Source organism: Entelurus aequoreus, linkage group LG04 (genome assembly GCF_033978785.1).
Source record: "Entelurus aequoreus isolate RoL-2023_Sb linkage group LG04, RoL_Eaeq_v1.1, whole genome shotgun sequence".
In the NCBI taxonomy this organism is placed as follows: Eukaryota; Metazoa; Chordata; class Actinopteri; order Syngnathiformes; family Syngnathidae; genus Entelurus; species Entelurus aequoreus.
The window spans coordinates 47,697,343-47,712,268 of NC_084734.1; the positions used below are offsets into that span (position 1 = coordinate 47,697,343).

General features: G+C 40.7%; 1 protein-coding gene across 1 annotated transcript in view; it reads right to left on the reverse strand.

Moving 5' to 3' along the window:
- The window catches only part of LOC133648698 (myelin transcription factor 1-like protein), a 64,987-nt gene that overhangs the window by 20,989 nt on the left and 29,072 nt on the right, over window positions 1–14,926 (reverse strand). The window contains exons 10-15 of the mRNA XM_062045031.1: window positions 8,525–9,161; window positions 8,015–8,469; window positions 7,234–7,368; window positions 2,457–2,547; window positions 1,226–1,336; window positions 896–1,116 (exon numbers count right to left, since the gene is read on the reverse strand). Of these exons, the coding sequence (XP_061901015.1) occupies window positions 896–1,116; window positions 1,226–1,336; window positions 2,457–2,547; window positions 7,234–7,368; window positions 8,015–8,469; window positions 8,525–9,161 (1,650 nt within the window). The remainder of the gene's footprint in view (window positions 1–895; window positions 1,117–1,225; window positions 1,337–2,456; window positions 2,548–7,233; window positions 7,369–8,014; window positions 8,470–8,524; window positions 9,162–14,926) is intronic.

A 14,926-nucleotide genomic window follows, 5' to 3' on the forward strand; every position in this document is an offset into this window, starting at 1 on the left:
ACCCCGAGTGAGAACTACAACTGTATGTTCACCTCCACTACAAGAAGTGGCACTGTGGGTGCACATCTCTCAGTCATTCTCATTTAGTGTCTTTTGCTTAATGTTACAACTTCATCTTCAACTTAAATCCGGCGTGTGTTCAGATGACAGTGAAATGTAGTAAGCAGAGCTCGGTGATCTTGTTTATGCAGAGACAATGAAAAAGAGGCTGGACTTTTAACGAGAGCATAGCGATGTAATGTGGTAGAGGAGAGCGCTACTGGTGGAGCAAAGAGTGGCGGGAGAAAGGGAGGGTGTCATAACAGAGCGTCGACACCTCTCTTCTCCTTGCAGATCACGCTTGATGTCTCTTGGCCAAAAAAGCGCGGGTCTGGCCTCCATTATCTCTCTCCTCACGCTGCCTCCCTCTAACCCCACCTCCATCAACACAGCATCCCGTACTCTGTGCGCCATCTCCATCATGACACTCTGCCAGTGAGTATGATGATGATTGTAAGCTCCTTTCATCCTTGTGTTATAATGTAATTTATTTGATACAATAAGCATCAAAAGCACAATTATGAACATTTTGTATAGCAGTGTTTCCACTACCATTAAAATACCCCTTCTTTTTTGTGTGTTTATCATAACATACATATTTTAAGGATACTTTCATATAAAACATGTCTCTACATTGTTCTTTTATTAAACAAACTAGTCTTATCATACTATTATATTTATTACCGTATGTGGAGGAGCTAACACATTCATTATAGCATTACAGTCAGATATGTAAACTCAGGGGAAACACTGGCATTGAACCTGGTTGGGTGGTGGACGTCATGAAGCATCACTGAGCTCTTGACAGGAAGTGTGGACCACTTTATTAAAAAGGGGGTGTGTTCATTTCGCTGACCTTCATATCCCTTGGGGGAGGTGTCGCGACTGTGGTGGGACTTGCTCGGCGGTCCTCTCCTTACGTAAGCGCCATGCTGGCTCTCGTATGCGCTGTAGTCGTAGCTGGTCTTGGAGTATTTCTCCAGCTCCTTGGCCAGGTTGGAACGTGGCGTGCTGGTGGGAACGTTGTTCTTGTATCCGTACTGAGGAATTTCCAGCTGCTTGACGAAACACATGGGCCTGCAAGAGAAAACTTTACAATGATGTTCATGCACATGAACCTGGCTATGTATGTGACCTTGTTTAAAAAGGAAGGACTGCATATTGAGTGGGTGAGTGCGGGGGGTACCTGAGGACGCGGTCTGACGTCTGATTGGACTTGATGCCGCTGTCAGTTGGGTGAATCTTCTCATGCACCTTGGCCATCTTCTCTGCAGCAGCGATTGGACAACCCGAAAGACTGGATGGATGAAGGGGGGTGGGCATGGAGCATGGTTAGGTACTGTACCATGCACATGTACTGTACACATGCACGCACACACACACAGACGCACGCACACACACACACACACACACACACACACACACACACACACACACACACACACACACACAAGGTTAACGATTGTTTCTTGTGAACATGCTTGACCTGGTTTACTGACCCAACATCAGGTTATAAAAGCGCTTATTGGACCTTCCTTGTCCTACAGCAGCAGTCACGTGCCCCCCAAATGCGTTAATATAGAAAGGATTACTTCAATGCCAACTAGTGACTGACAACAAGAGTCTTCCTAGTGGACTCAATATACAGCACAGGAGCTCATTTGTAGTGAGCAAAGCAGTCCTGCAGTGTGTTTCAACATCTATAGGAGAGTGTGAACATTGTGTGACACATCAGCCACTGCTGCTATGCAGGCGTTTCCATGGCGACTGCAGACATAAAAGCTTGTGTGTGAGCTGCTTGCTAACAGCTGTTAAGCTAGCTAGTGCTTTGTCTCCCTTCTCCCAGTGGGGCTGTGCCATATAACACCCTGTGGGCACATATGTGCACGTATATGACTCTGAGCACCTCCTGTGCGTGTGTGTGTGTGCGTGTATGAGTGTGTGTGTGTTAGGTTTCCCTGTACTGTGGGGACTCACCTGAAGCACATAGCAATTGTCACTCATTATGCATTGTGTATTTATAGCATTGTAGGATAACAACATGTATTGGTGACCTTTACATTAGCTTGCTTAGGTTTAGGTCCAAGTTGTAGTAGACACCATTAGATTCAAGAAAATGTGCGTGTGTTGTCTTGTTTTTCTGTGTAAAAGCTAGCAAACATTCCACCGAAAAGGAAAGGAAATACGGTGTACTGTCTACTGATTCAATCCAACTGCTTCATATTGAATTTTCTATGAAAAAAGATTTTAAAAACTTGGATATTCCAACTAAAAAGAGAAAGCAGCTTTGAGTCAGTCCAATATTAGCTTAGGAGGAGTTGTCATGTTCTGTCGTGGGGACTAAAGAAGAAAACGTCGACATCCTCTATCATCATGGAGCTAGCTGTTAGCGGCCGGCTCAGAGGCTGCTCACTCACCTGCGATGCGAGTTCCTGTTGCTATTGACATGGCCGCGTCCAGAGCAGCCAGGAGTTGGGCACTTTAAAACATTTTCGTACATGGCAAGGACTTTTGACACACAGGAGAGGGTGAGAGAGACAACGAGGGTTAGGAGGAGACAGGAAAGTTATCAGGAATCCTGCGACAAAGAGGCGTAGCATGCTGACAGCTGGACGAAGAACCAAATGAGCGACATGATATGCAAGTTAGCGCCTTAGTGTTGTATCTTCTTTTCTTTTCTCACATGCATGGAGATATTGGTGATTCATGCACAACGACAGGGTTCGGTGATTTATACTTTTAAAATTCTTGAAATGGAAGATGATTTACAAATTGCCTTCCTCTTTTTTTGCATTTGCAGAAGCTTCATGAAATTTTCATGACATTTCATGAGAAAGTACTGCAAGCAAAAGTTGTGTTGCAGTACAAAGCAGGGGCGCCGCTTGGAAAATATGAAGAGCAGTTTTATCAAAAGCCACTTTACCTTACAGTACATGCTATTGATATATTTGATCCAGAGCCATTTCACTATTTGAAATAGATCTGTTAATGACTTTGTCCTACAATTGGTTAACGTGCGCCTTTTTATCAGCTGCTAGTTCAAGTGTATTGAGGTGTTTAGGATGTGTAATTATTTATGTAGATCAAAGTGCGTCTTCATGCTGTGCGCGCCACCACAAGCAGACATGGAGCAGGAATGATGAAGTGTGAGGAAGAAATCCTGCGGATGGAACGCGATCCATGCTGCACGACAGCATCTCTTACTAAATCTGATTGAAATCAAACATTCTATTGACATTGTAGAAAATACAACACTTGACCATCAGAAATCAAATGATGTCTAATAGGGATGTCCCGATCCAATTTTGATATTGGATATCGGTTCAATATCAGCAAAAAAATGAGTAGGCTACTGGAAGCTAGTAGCTACACAACAGTTAAGCGCATAATAGCAGTGGTATGTCCAGCCTTTTTTTTTCAGGGGTGGCCCCTAGTTCTGTAGGGGTGGCACCCATTTAATCTTTAGTCTACCCCTGAAGCAGCTGTAGCTACTATAGTAGTTTACTACGGTTACCACCACCTAGTATGGAGTGAATCTTCTTGTAAGACATGTGCTGACAATAACAAAATTGCAAAGCATTGAGCTTTTACAGTGCGTCAGACAACTTTCAACATTTGGCGCAAAATACAAATACAGTATTTCCTCTTTGTTAATATGAAATTGTAACAGTCTTAAACCTCATTCAAATTCACTCTTTAATTTGCTGGCAACAGAATAATTTTAATTATTGCACAGCGGGCCTTTAACAGTATTTGCACAACAAATAAATTACCTGGACTGAGTAGAACTAGAATCACAGTGGAATAACAAAAGATGACGGGACTGAAATACGTTCAAAACAGATGAATGTGCCTGGTTTTGTGTTGGCAGGCAAACACTTGTGTAAAAAATATAAATTGTAACTAAAAGGACTTCTGTTTAGTGAAGGACGTTGAGAACCTGGCTGCTCATCATTGGTCATCATAAATCAAAAAACGATGCCCGCCACCCGGATATGTGCGTGCCCAATCCGCCAATTAAAGGCCTACTGAAACCCACTACTACCGACCACGCAGTCTGATAGTTTATATATCAATGATGAAATCTTAACATTGCAACACATGCCAATACGGCCGGGTTAACTTATAAAGTGCAATTTTAAATTTCCTGCTAAACTTCCGGGTGAAAACGTCTATGTATGATGACGTATGCGAGTGACGTCAATCGTTGAAACGGAAGTATTCGGACACATTGTATCCAATACAAAAAGCTCGGTTATCATCGCAAAATTCCACAGTATTCTGGACATCTGTGTTGGTGAATCTTTTGCAATTTGTTTAATGAACAATGAAGACTGCAAAGAAGAAAGCTTTAGGTGGGATCGGTGTATTAGCGGCTGGCTACAGCAACACAACCAGGAGGACTTTGACTTGGATAGCAGACGCGCTATCCGACGCTAGCCACCGACCGCATCTATGATCGGGTGAAGTCCTTCGTCGCTCCGTCGATCGCTGGAACGCAGGTGAGCACGGGTGTTGATGAGCAGATGAGGGCTGGTTGGCGTAGGTGGATAGCTAATGTTTTTAGCATAGCTCTGTGAGGTCCCGTTGCTAAGTTAGCTTCAATGGCGTAGTTAGCAACAGCATTGCTAAGCTTCGCCAAGCTGGAAAGCATTAACCGTGTAGTTACATGTCCATGGTTTAATAGTATTGTTGATTTTCTGTCTATCCTTCCAGTCAGGGGTTTATTTCTTTTGTTTCTATCTGCAGTTAAGCCCGATGCTATCACGTTAGCTCCGTAGCTAAAGTGCTTCGCAGATGTATTGTTGTGGAGATAAAAGTCACTGTGAATGTCCATTTCGCGTTCTCGACTCTCATTTTCAAGAGGATATAGTATCCGAAGTGGTTTAAAATACAAATCCGTGATCCACAATAGAAAAAGGAGAGAGTGTGAAATCCATAGAGCCAGCTTGTACCTAAGTTACGGTCAGAGCGAAAAAAGATACGTCCTGCACTGCACTCTAGTCCTTCACTCTGACGTTCCTCATCCACGAATCTTTCATCTTGGCTCAAATGAATGGGGTAATCGTCGCTTTCTCGGTCCGAATCGCTCTCGCTGCTGGTGTAAACAATGGGGAAATGTGAGGAGCCTTTCAACCTGTGACGTCACGCTACTTCCGGTACAGGCAAGGCTTTTTTTTATCAGCGACCAAAAGTTGCGAACTTTATTGTCGATGTTCTCTACTAAATCCTTTCAGCAAAAATATGGCAATATCGCAAAATGATCAAGTATGACACATAGAATGGATCTGCTATCCCCGTTTAAATAAAAAAAAATAATTTCAGTAGGCCTTTAAGGTTGCAAGCCAATATGTGCGCACCGGATAAGATTGCCCGCTACTACAATATGTCGACCTCCTTAAAGTTTTGTAATCCATCAGAAATATCTAGCCATCCATCCATTTTCTATCAATGTCCCTCACGCAGCAACTAAAATGCGCCAAACATGTCGAAGTGTGAAGAGTGTTTTGCATATTATCCATCAGGCCGCGTAAAATGTTAAATGGGTATATTTTTTAATTGTGTATGGTACTATTAGACATTTTTTTTAATAATGTCCACATAGTTCAGTGGGCAAGTTGTATGTTTTTGTATCACATATTTTAACCTTGTGTGTTGGTTTTTGATTAATCGGACCATGAGGAACGGTTGTCCAAATTAGTACCTATATAATGAGTCTGTGTAAGATATACTCCTGTTATTTACATGAGCAATAATAATTGCGGCGCATCTCACCCATTAGGTGGCATACCAAATTTCAATATCTTTTACTTCATGTTTTAAAAATACATTTTGGACAATCCACGAGCTGTAGTTTGGCAGCTCCTGAATTAAGCAATTCTTTGATGTTCGACTAGATGGAGCCTGAGTGGTACCCATAACAAAGTTTGAAAAACACTGCTTCAAATCGTTCTGTCTCTGAGTGGGGTGGCACCTGGGGGGGCCTATCAGATTCTAGGGGTGGCACGTGCCACCCCAGGCCAGCCCTTAGACACGCCATTGCACAATAGCACACAAGGCATACATAATAAGTGTACTTAATAGAACAACACCGCAGTGTAAAACAGCACATCTGTCAATATAAACAAGTATGAAATGATGATATATTGCATATTACTTACATGTAAGTCTTCAAGGCAGACGTGTATTAGAAAGTATCTAGTAACAAACATGTCATTCCACTTAACTTCCATTCATCCATCCATCCATTTTCTACCGCTTGTCTGTGTCGCGGGGGTGTTGGAGCCTATCCCAGCTGCACTCGGGTGGAAGGCGGGGTACACCCTGGACAAGTCTCCACCTCATCGCAGGGCCAACACAGATAGACCGACAACATTCACACTCACATTCACACACTAGGGCCAATTTAGTGTTGCCAATCAACCTATCCCCAGGTGCATGTCTTTGGAGGTGGGAGGAAGCCGCAGTACCCGGAGGGAACCCACGCAGTCACTGGGAAAACATGTAAACTCCACACAGAAAGACCCCGAGCCCAAGGATTGAACCCAGCACCTATCATTGTTCTCTGTTTGACTAATTTCACTTGATCAATCCTTTTCTAACATTCTGCACTATAAAATAATAGAAGTATGTATGATTCCTGCTGATATTGTATGGGATAAATAGTCATGGCTCCAATATCGGTATCGTATCAGAAGGGAAAAAGATGTATTGGGACACCCCTAATGTCGGAATGGGAAACATGCAGGACAGATGCATGGCGGACAACTTGTACATCCAACAAGTCATTTGAAGTCAGTGACGTTGGAATATTTACACCAGCTACATGGCATGCCTGTGAATATTCTCATTCATCAGGTTATTGTATTCTCTGGGCATTGAGTCGAACACAGCTGGACTGTGGACATTGTCTTAGAAGACATTTGGCTTCTCACCCGAGCAGGCTTAATCAGTTCATGCTCACAGACTTATATAGGACAGCTCTAGTCTGAGCACTTGGTGCAGCATATTTAACTGATGAAGCCTGCTTGGATGAGAGGAGAAACGTCTTCTAAGACAATCTCAACAGTTCAGTTGCGATCGATCCAATGCCCTGAGAGCTACATGGCAGTGACAAAGTAACAACAACAGTGAAAATAATAATGGCTGACTAAAATGACTTGTCAGACTTGCATCCAAGAGGCGGGTACTTACTCTCAGGCGGGACACGGTCCTTGTGAGGACATCCAGAGAGGCTGCGGTGATGCGGGTACAGACCAGTCACGTGTCCCGTCCCGTCACAACCGGGCGTCGGGCACTTGCTCTCCTTCTTCTCCCCCCTGGAAGATTCTGGAAATAAACACAGATGATAAGAGAACAAAAGGGATGGGTGTATAGAAATTGTGTGGATGTTGACAAGCTGAAGTGAAACGTTTGGAAAGTTTAGGGGAAATTGGGAATTGTTTTGTAAGAAATTTTAAGATCAATAGTTTGGAAAATGTAGAATTTTGATAAAAGTTAAATTTTGTTGTAGAAAATTGTTAATTTGAATGGTAAAGTGATTTGAATTGACTGACAAATGTACAAGTTGATGCATTCAATGTCAATGAGAATGTTGAAGGTGTCCATACAGTAGACAGCCGTCATGAACAAGATAAATATTTTGATGCTGGAATGATTTGATATACTGTATGTAATTGATCTTTATGATGTGTAAATCTTCAATATTCACACAATAACTAAATTAGTTTCTTGGTTTGGTTTAATCTATTGTTGTGTTGCTATTGATTCAGTTCTACTGTATATGTCAGCAGACTGTGCAGGACACAGATGTCAGAAAGTAAATCAGGACAAAAACGTGCTCAGTTGTACTAATACTTGAATAAGTATGTATGTTGTATGCAGAAAAGGAGAAGAGCTGAAATACAAAAAAAGAGTTCAGAGGTCTTTCTGTTTGTTTATTATCCAGTATAAAAATCAATAAAGTGTTATCTACCTTTTGAGTAGAACGCTCTGTGCAAGCCGTCGTGGTGCATTCTGGATCTGCGCTCTTCACCGGTGCTGCTCAGCCTGGGGCTGTGCTCGCCATGGCCGCGATGATGATGATGGTGGCGGTGATGATGATGGTGGTGGTGGTGGTCTCGTCTGGTCTGCTTGTGCTCTGAGACCATGCGGTCCCTCATGACTTTGGCCCTCTCTGATTCCAGGGCGATAGCCTTCTCCAGCAGAGACAGGTTCCCCTTAGCCATGTCGAAGGTGTCGTCCGAGCGGTCGGAAGCTACAGATGTGGTGTCTTCATCGCCCTCCTGGCTGCAGCTGGTGGGATACCCTCGAGACGCTGGGCTCAGCTGCTCCTCCACCCTCATCATGTTCACCATGTCAGAGAAGCTGCGCTCTGAAGGCCTAGAATCTTCCTGCAATCCCTGCTGAAGGCTGTCATACCTGAGAGTACTGAGGAATAAGAATTTTCCATTTGACAATGCTGATCACATGGTCGTGTGCGTACCTGCTGAGGTGAAGCGCCCCCTGCTGGTCCAAGGGGTTATTGAGGTGGTGGTGAAGAGCAGGCCGGTCAGACGGGTGCGTTTCGTTGAGTTTGCGAGCCAGATCGAAGCACTGATTCCTTAGACACTCCAGACTGCTGAGACATACGTCCTCCTCACTCTCCACCGCCAGGACTCCGCCCAACCCGGGCCGCCCATTGATGTGGCTGCCGTCCATCAGGGCACCTTCAGGGTAGCCGTCTTCAGGCAGCATGGCGCCGTGGCCTTGTGCCAGAAGCTTGAGTGAGTCCACCGTCTCCCTGACGACATCGCTGTTCAAGTCGACGCTAAGGTCGGCCTTTCGGTCTCCTTGCTCGCTGGCGTCATCCTCATCTTCGTCCTCGCCGCCGCTGTTGGAGGAGTTGCTGTTCATCTCTGAGTCCGTCATGACCTGGTAGACGGCGTCCTCAGCAATCTTGCCCAGATTGAGCAGAGATTTGGCCACCAGCTCGTCGTAGTTCTCGTAGTCCTCGCAAGGACCGAGACCAGGACCGGGACCGGGACCAGGACCTGGTCCAGGACCAGAACTGGGGGTGCAACTGTTGTTGTCATTCTTATGGACAGCCATAAGTTTTGATTGTCCACTAAGCTGGTAGTCAACTGTCAGGAAGAAACAACACAAAATTAATATTCTGCTTACTTAAAGGTGCTATTTGCAACTTTCTCACAGTAACATTTTTCAAAGCAAAAAATATAACAAGAACACCACTGGTTAGCTTATGTTACCATTAGTGGTTTAACAGAACACATTTGTTTGACAATTGTCTATATTTTTCACAATTGAAAAGTTTATATAATACATTTTTTTACTAGCCGGAATAAAAATTATTGTTGTTTACGGCTGTCACTCACCCGGTCTTGTCAACATGTACGCGCAGGGAGCTTGTGCACACATACAAAAGCAGTCCAAGAGAAGCAACAAACAATTTGCAGTCATGTTGTTGTTATGATAGAAAATTCAATGACAGCTAATGCTAGCTGTCCAAATTGCTAATATTAGCTAACAACATGCTAATACGTGTGCATGTATTACGTACGTATGTAATCACGTCGGAGAAGCCCTGAGATGGCGGGATATACTGTGTAAAATACATGTAATCATTCCATTTAGATGAAGATTCAATCACAATCCTCACAAAGGGTTAAAAAAAAGTTGCCGCAACTATGTCTTTTTTGCCATCTCGGGGATGTCAAAGTCGACCAGCCTCTCGGTCCATGGCCATACTTGTCTACTACCAGGTGAGGGATGCATTAATTATAATCTGGAATTTACTTATGGCACGTTTGAGACGAAGCAGAAGCAGCCGCCGGATAAGTTTGTTAACAACAGCAGCGTAAGCTAGTAGTTAGCCCACTGCTACCAATGCGCCGCTAAAATAGGTTGTCTGCGTTGGCGTTTATAATAACAATATTGCTCATATTTTGTAATCTTTCAAGTCACAACATGTAAATGGAGTATTGTTGGTGGTTTCTGGATGTTTTTAGAGAGTATTATGGGGGCAATAGAGGACCCTCCATCTGTTGACTAAATTTTTTTACGATTTCAAATGCATTAAAAAAGCCAAAAATGTGTTCTTGTATTACATAAGGATTGTGAATGATGAACAGCACATCTCCTTCCAACTTTTGTGTATTTCCAGTATGAATGATCTGATAGTATGGTCAAAGTGCAGAAGCGTTACTCCAGTGATGTGGAATCAACGTAAATTGTCGAAGATATTCGGAGCGAAATCTTCTAAATCACCGCCTGAATTTGTGGCATTTTGTGATGTTTAGACCGTATTTTCACATAATTTGCATATTATAAATACAATTTGATATGGTTTAATGGATACAATGAAACACAATTAAGCATATAAAGTCAACTTGTTTTTCCACTCTACTGGTATTCTAAAGTATTGATGGATTAATTAATAAATAGATAACTGAATGTATGAATAAATTGATGGATGAAAGTACGGATGGATGACTGAATAGATTGTTGAAAGTACAGATGGATAAAATGTATGGATGGATGGATGATGAAAAAATGAGAGTATGGATAAATAAAAGTATGTATGGATGGTTGAAAGAATGGATGAAAGTATGGACTTATGAAAGAATATATGTATGAATGAATGTATGGATAAATGAATATATAAATGTATGAATGTAATGCTGAATGAATGAATGGATTAAATCAGGCTTGTTTAAACTGTGGTACAGTCTAGAGCAGGGGTCACCAACCTTTTTGAAACCAAGGGCTACTTCTTGGGTACTGATTAATGCGAAGGGCTACCGGTTAGATACACACTTAAATAAATTGCCAGAAGTAGCCAATTTGCTCAATTTACCTTTAACTCTGTTATTATTAATAATTAATGATATTTATCTTTGTGGAAACACTGATCATATTAATGATTTCTCACAATAAATATATATAGAAACAGATAAATATCAATATGCAACACTTTATTTTTATATTTTCTCTAAGTGCACATTTTTCAAATTGAACATTTTCAAATGATCACTTCTAAGACAGTCTTGTGAAATCACAATATCCCATTTTAACTAGCTAGCCACTAACATTTTTTAACAAATCATGAATTACTTTGCACCATGTTTGTACAAATAATAACTCATGTAAAATACAAAAGTAAACTCTAAAATTTTTAAATCATGTCACACTTTGAACTGGACACCAAATCTGTTATCTGTTTCTTTGTCAGTTAGTGGGAAGCCTGGCATTGCATGCTGTTAACTAGTGTGTTGTACTCTGGTGTGTAACTTGACACTGCAACTCTGAGTGAGTCTTGCAGATGTGCATCAGTGAGGCGTGTTCTGTGTTTGTTCTTGATGAAGTTCATGTCAGAAAAGGCTGATTCACAAAGATAAGATTTTTCCTCATTGTTTGCGGAACCTTCTTAATCTTTTGGACATATTTTCACAGCAATCTGGCCTTAAGCTTAATTATGATAAATGTAAAATGTTAAGGATCGGAAATCTAAAGGGAACGTCCTTTCGAATGGAATGCAAAGTGCCTGTTTTGTGGACAGATGGACCAGTTAACATACTTGGTGTTGTTGTCCCAGAAAATCTGGAAGATCTAGGCTCAGTAAATTATGATAATCGACTAAGAAAGCTGGACAAAATTATGCAATTATGGAAAGGGAAATCCCTAACCTTGTATGGTAAAATGTCTATTGCCAACTCGTTAATTATTCCTCAATTTATTTATTTGTTTTTGTCATTACCAGCTCCATCACAAAACTTTTTTAAGATTTATGAGCGGAGGGTCTTTTCGATTTTGTCTGGAACGGCAAACCAGAAAAGATTAAAAGAAAGGTTTTGTACAAAGAGTATGAATATGGGGGCCTGAAACTTCTCAACCTTGAAGCTATGTGTCTGTCTTTAAAAGCATCAATTGTTCCAAAGATGTATTTAAACACTGAGTGGTACACAAATGTCCTGTTGGACAAAAAACATGTACTGTATCAAAAGAAATTGTATCCTTTTTTACAAGTGATCCCCTCCCAGAGAGTCTGCTGGGAAACATGGCGGGGTTCATAAAGGAAACAATCCACTCATAGTGGTGTTTTCAATTTTATGTGCCAGAAAAAAGAGACAATATTTTGCAGCAGTTAATATGGATGAACTCTAATATTGTAATAGATGGAAAGCCTTTCTTTTGGAAAAATATGTTTGAAAGAGGAATCATTTTTGTCAATGATATTATCAATGAGAATGGTAAAATTATGAAGTATGATGAATTTAGAGCTATGTATGGTGATGCTTGCTCAAGCTTTTCATTTTATCAACTAACTGGAGTAATTGGGAAAAGATGGAAACAAATAATTAATTATGGAACTACTAAATTATTAGTTTGTAAACCTCTAATAAGAAATTCTAGTTGGCAAAAAGGAACTAAAATAAATAGAAAAATATATAATTTTTATTTAATAAAGAAATCTTTGAAGGCTGCCTCATACAACACAAATGGAAAATGGGAGGACTTTTTTGACTGCCCGTTGCCATGGGATGCCATATTCAAACTAATCTATAAAACCACTATCGATGTGCAAAATCGTTATTTTCAAATTAAAATCATTTATAACTTCTTACCCACAGGGAAAATGTTAAAATTATGGAATATGACAGAGTCAGATGATTGCCGATTTTGTTGTCAGGAGCCTGAATCCACCCTACATTTGTTTTGGTATTGTCATATTGTGTCTTTGTTTTGGGTGGAAGTTGAAAAAATGTGTTTAAGGATTGGTTTGTTTATGAAGCTTAATGTGGTGTCTGTTATTTTAGGAGAGTTAATTGACAATCATGATTTAGTCAATTTAATTATAGTACTCTGTAAAATGTTTATTTTTAAGGCCAAAAACAGATATTCACTTAGTATTACTTTCTTTAAAACATTTATTCAGTATTTTCTAACTTTAGAAAGTTACATGGTTGAAAACGATAATGATGCCAAAACACATTAAAAAAAAGATGAGAAGTCCTCAAAGGCTTATTTTGAAAGTATAATTATGTTTATAGATTATATGATATATGTTGTTGTGTTCCCTAATTTGAGTGACCTGGACATAATCTGGACTGTACATAAATGCTTATTTTGAAAATGTAATTTTGTTTATAAATTATATGCAATCTGTTGTGTTCCCTAATTTTTTTTTGTGTACATGAATGAAGGTGTGTGTTGCTGAGTCCGACTTGGACATTATCTGGACTGGGCCTGGTTTAAAAAACCCTTTAAACAAATCTAATTTCATTGACAACCTGGTCTGTTGAAGATAAGGCCCTTTTTAAAAAAAATAAAATAAAATAAGATAAATAAATAAAAAACATTTTCTTGGATAAAAAAGAAAGTAAAACAATATAAAAATAATTACATAAAAAATAGTAATTAATGAAAATGTTAGTGGACCAGCAGCCTATACAATCATGTGTGCTTCAGGGACTGTGTCCCTTGCAGATGTGTTGTCTATGTTGTGGGAACCAGAATATTGGTAGCAGAAAGAAATAACCCCTTTTGTGTGAGTGGGTGTGGATGAGTGTGCATGGGGGAGGTTGTTTGGGTTGATGCACTGATTGAAAGTGTATCTTGTGTTTTTTCTATGTAGATTTAATTTAAAAAAAAAAAAAAAATTTTTTTTTTTTTTAGAACAGGCCCGCGGGCGACTCATCTGGTCCTTACGGGCGACCTGGTGCCCGCGGGCACCGTGTTGGTGACCCCTGGTCTAGAGGTACACAAAAAAAATCACTTGATTAAAGTACAGTGTGTTATTTTCCTATATTCAAACTGTTTGTAATGTTAACGTGGCCAGAAATATTAAATATACTTGTTAAATGTTTCTAATGAATACTTAGGCCTACTACTCTAATGTATTTTAATTAAGTTAAAGTTAAAGTTAAAAGTACCAATGATTGTCACACTCCTACCCACTTCTCCAAAGTGGGCTGGCTCAGGGTGGAGGACAGAGTAAAACAACTTGCACTGAGTCTAGTCCGAAGTACATGTCAAACTACTTCCTTAACGTAAATGACCGCCATAACCACAACACCAGGGGGAGCTCCACTAACCACGTTAAACCCAGATTCCGAACTAACAAAGGTTTTAACTCGTTCTCTTTCTATGCCACATCAATGTGGAATGCGCTCCCAACAGGTATAAAAGAAAGGGCATCTCTACCCTCCTTCAAAACCGCAATAAAAGTTCACCTCCAGGCAGCTACAACCCTAAACTAACACCCTCCCCGGATTGTTAATAATCAAATGTAAACAATCAAATGTAGATACTTTTTCTTATGCCTTCTGATCTCTCTCTCTCTCTCTATGTCCACTACTTGCTGTCCATATCCTACCAAGTCAGGCCTACACTGTTCCAATATCCTTTTCTCTGTTCTCAATTGTTGATGTCTCATGATAACAACCAAACCTACCCCCCCCCCCCCCCCTCCACACCCCGGATTGTAAATAATGTAAATAATTCAATGTGATTATCTTGTGTGATGACTGTATTATGATGATAGTATATATCTGATAGTATATATCTGTATCATGAATCAATTTAAGTGAACCCAGACTTAAACAAGTTGAAAAACTTATTCGGGTGTTACCATTTAGTGGTCAATTGTACGGAATATGTACTTCACTGTTCAACCTACTAATAAAAGTTTCAATCAATCAATCAATCAAAAACACACACTAGGTGCGGTGAAATTTGTCCTCTGCATTTGACCAATCCCCTTGTTCACCCCCTGGGAGGTGAGGGGAGCAGTGTGCAGCAGCGGTGGCCGCGCCCGGGAATCTTTTTTGGTGATTTAACCACCAATTCCAGCCCTTGATGGAGGTAATGGGTCCCATTTTTATAGTCT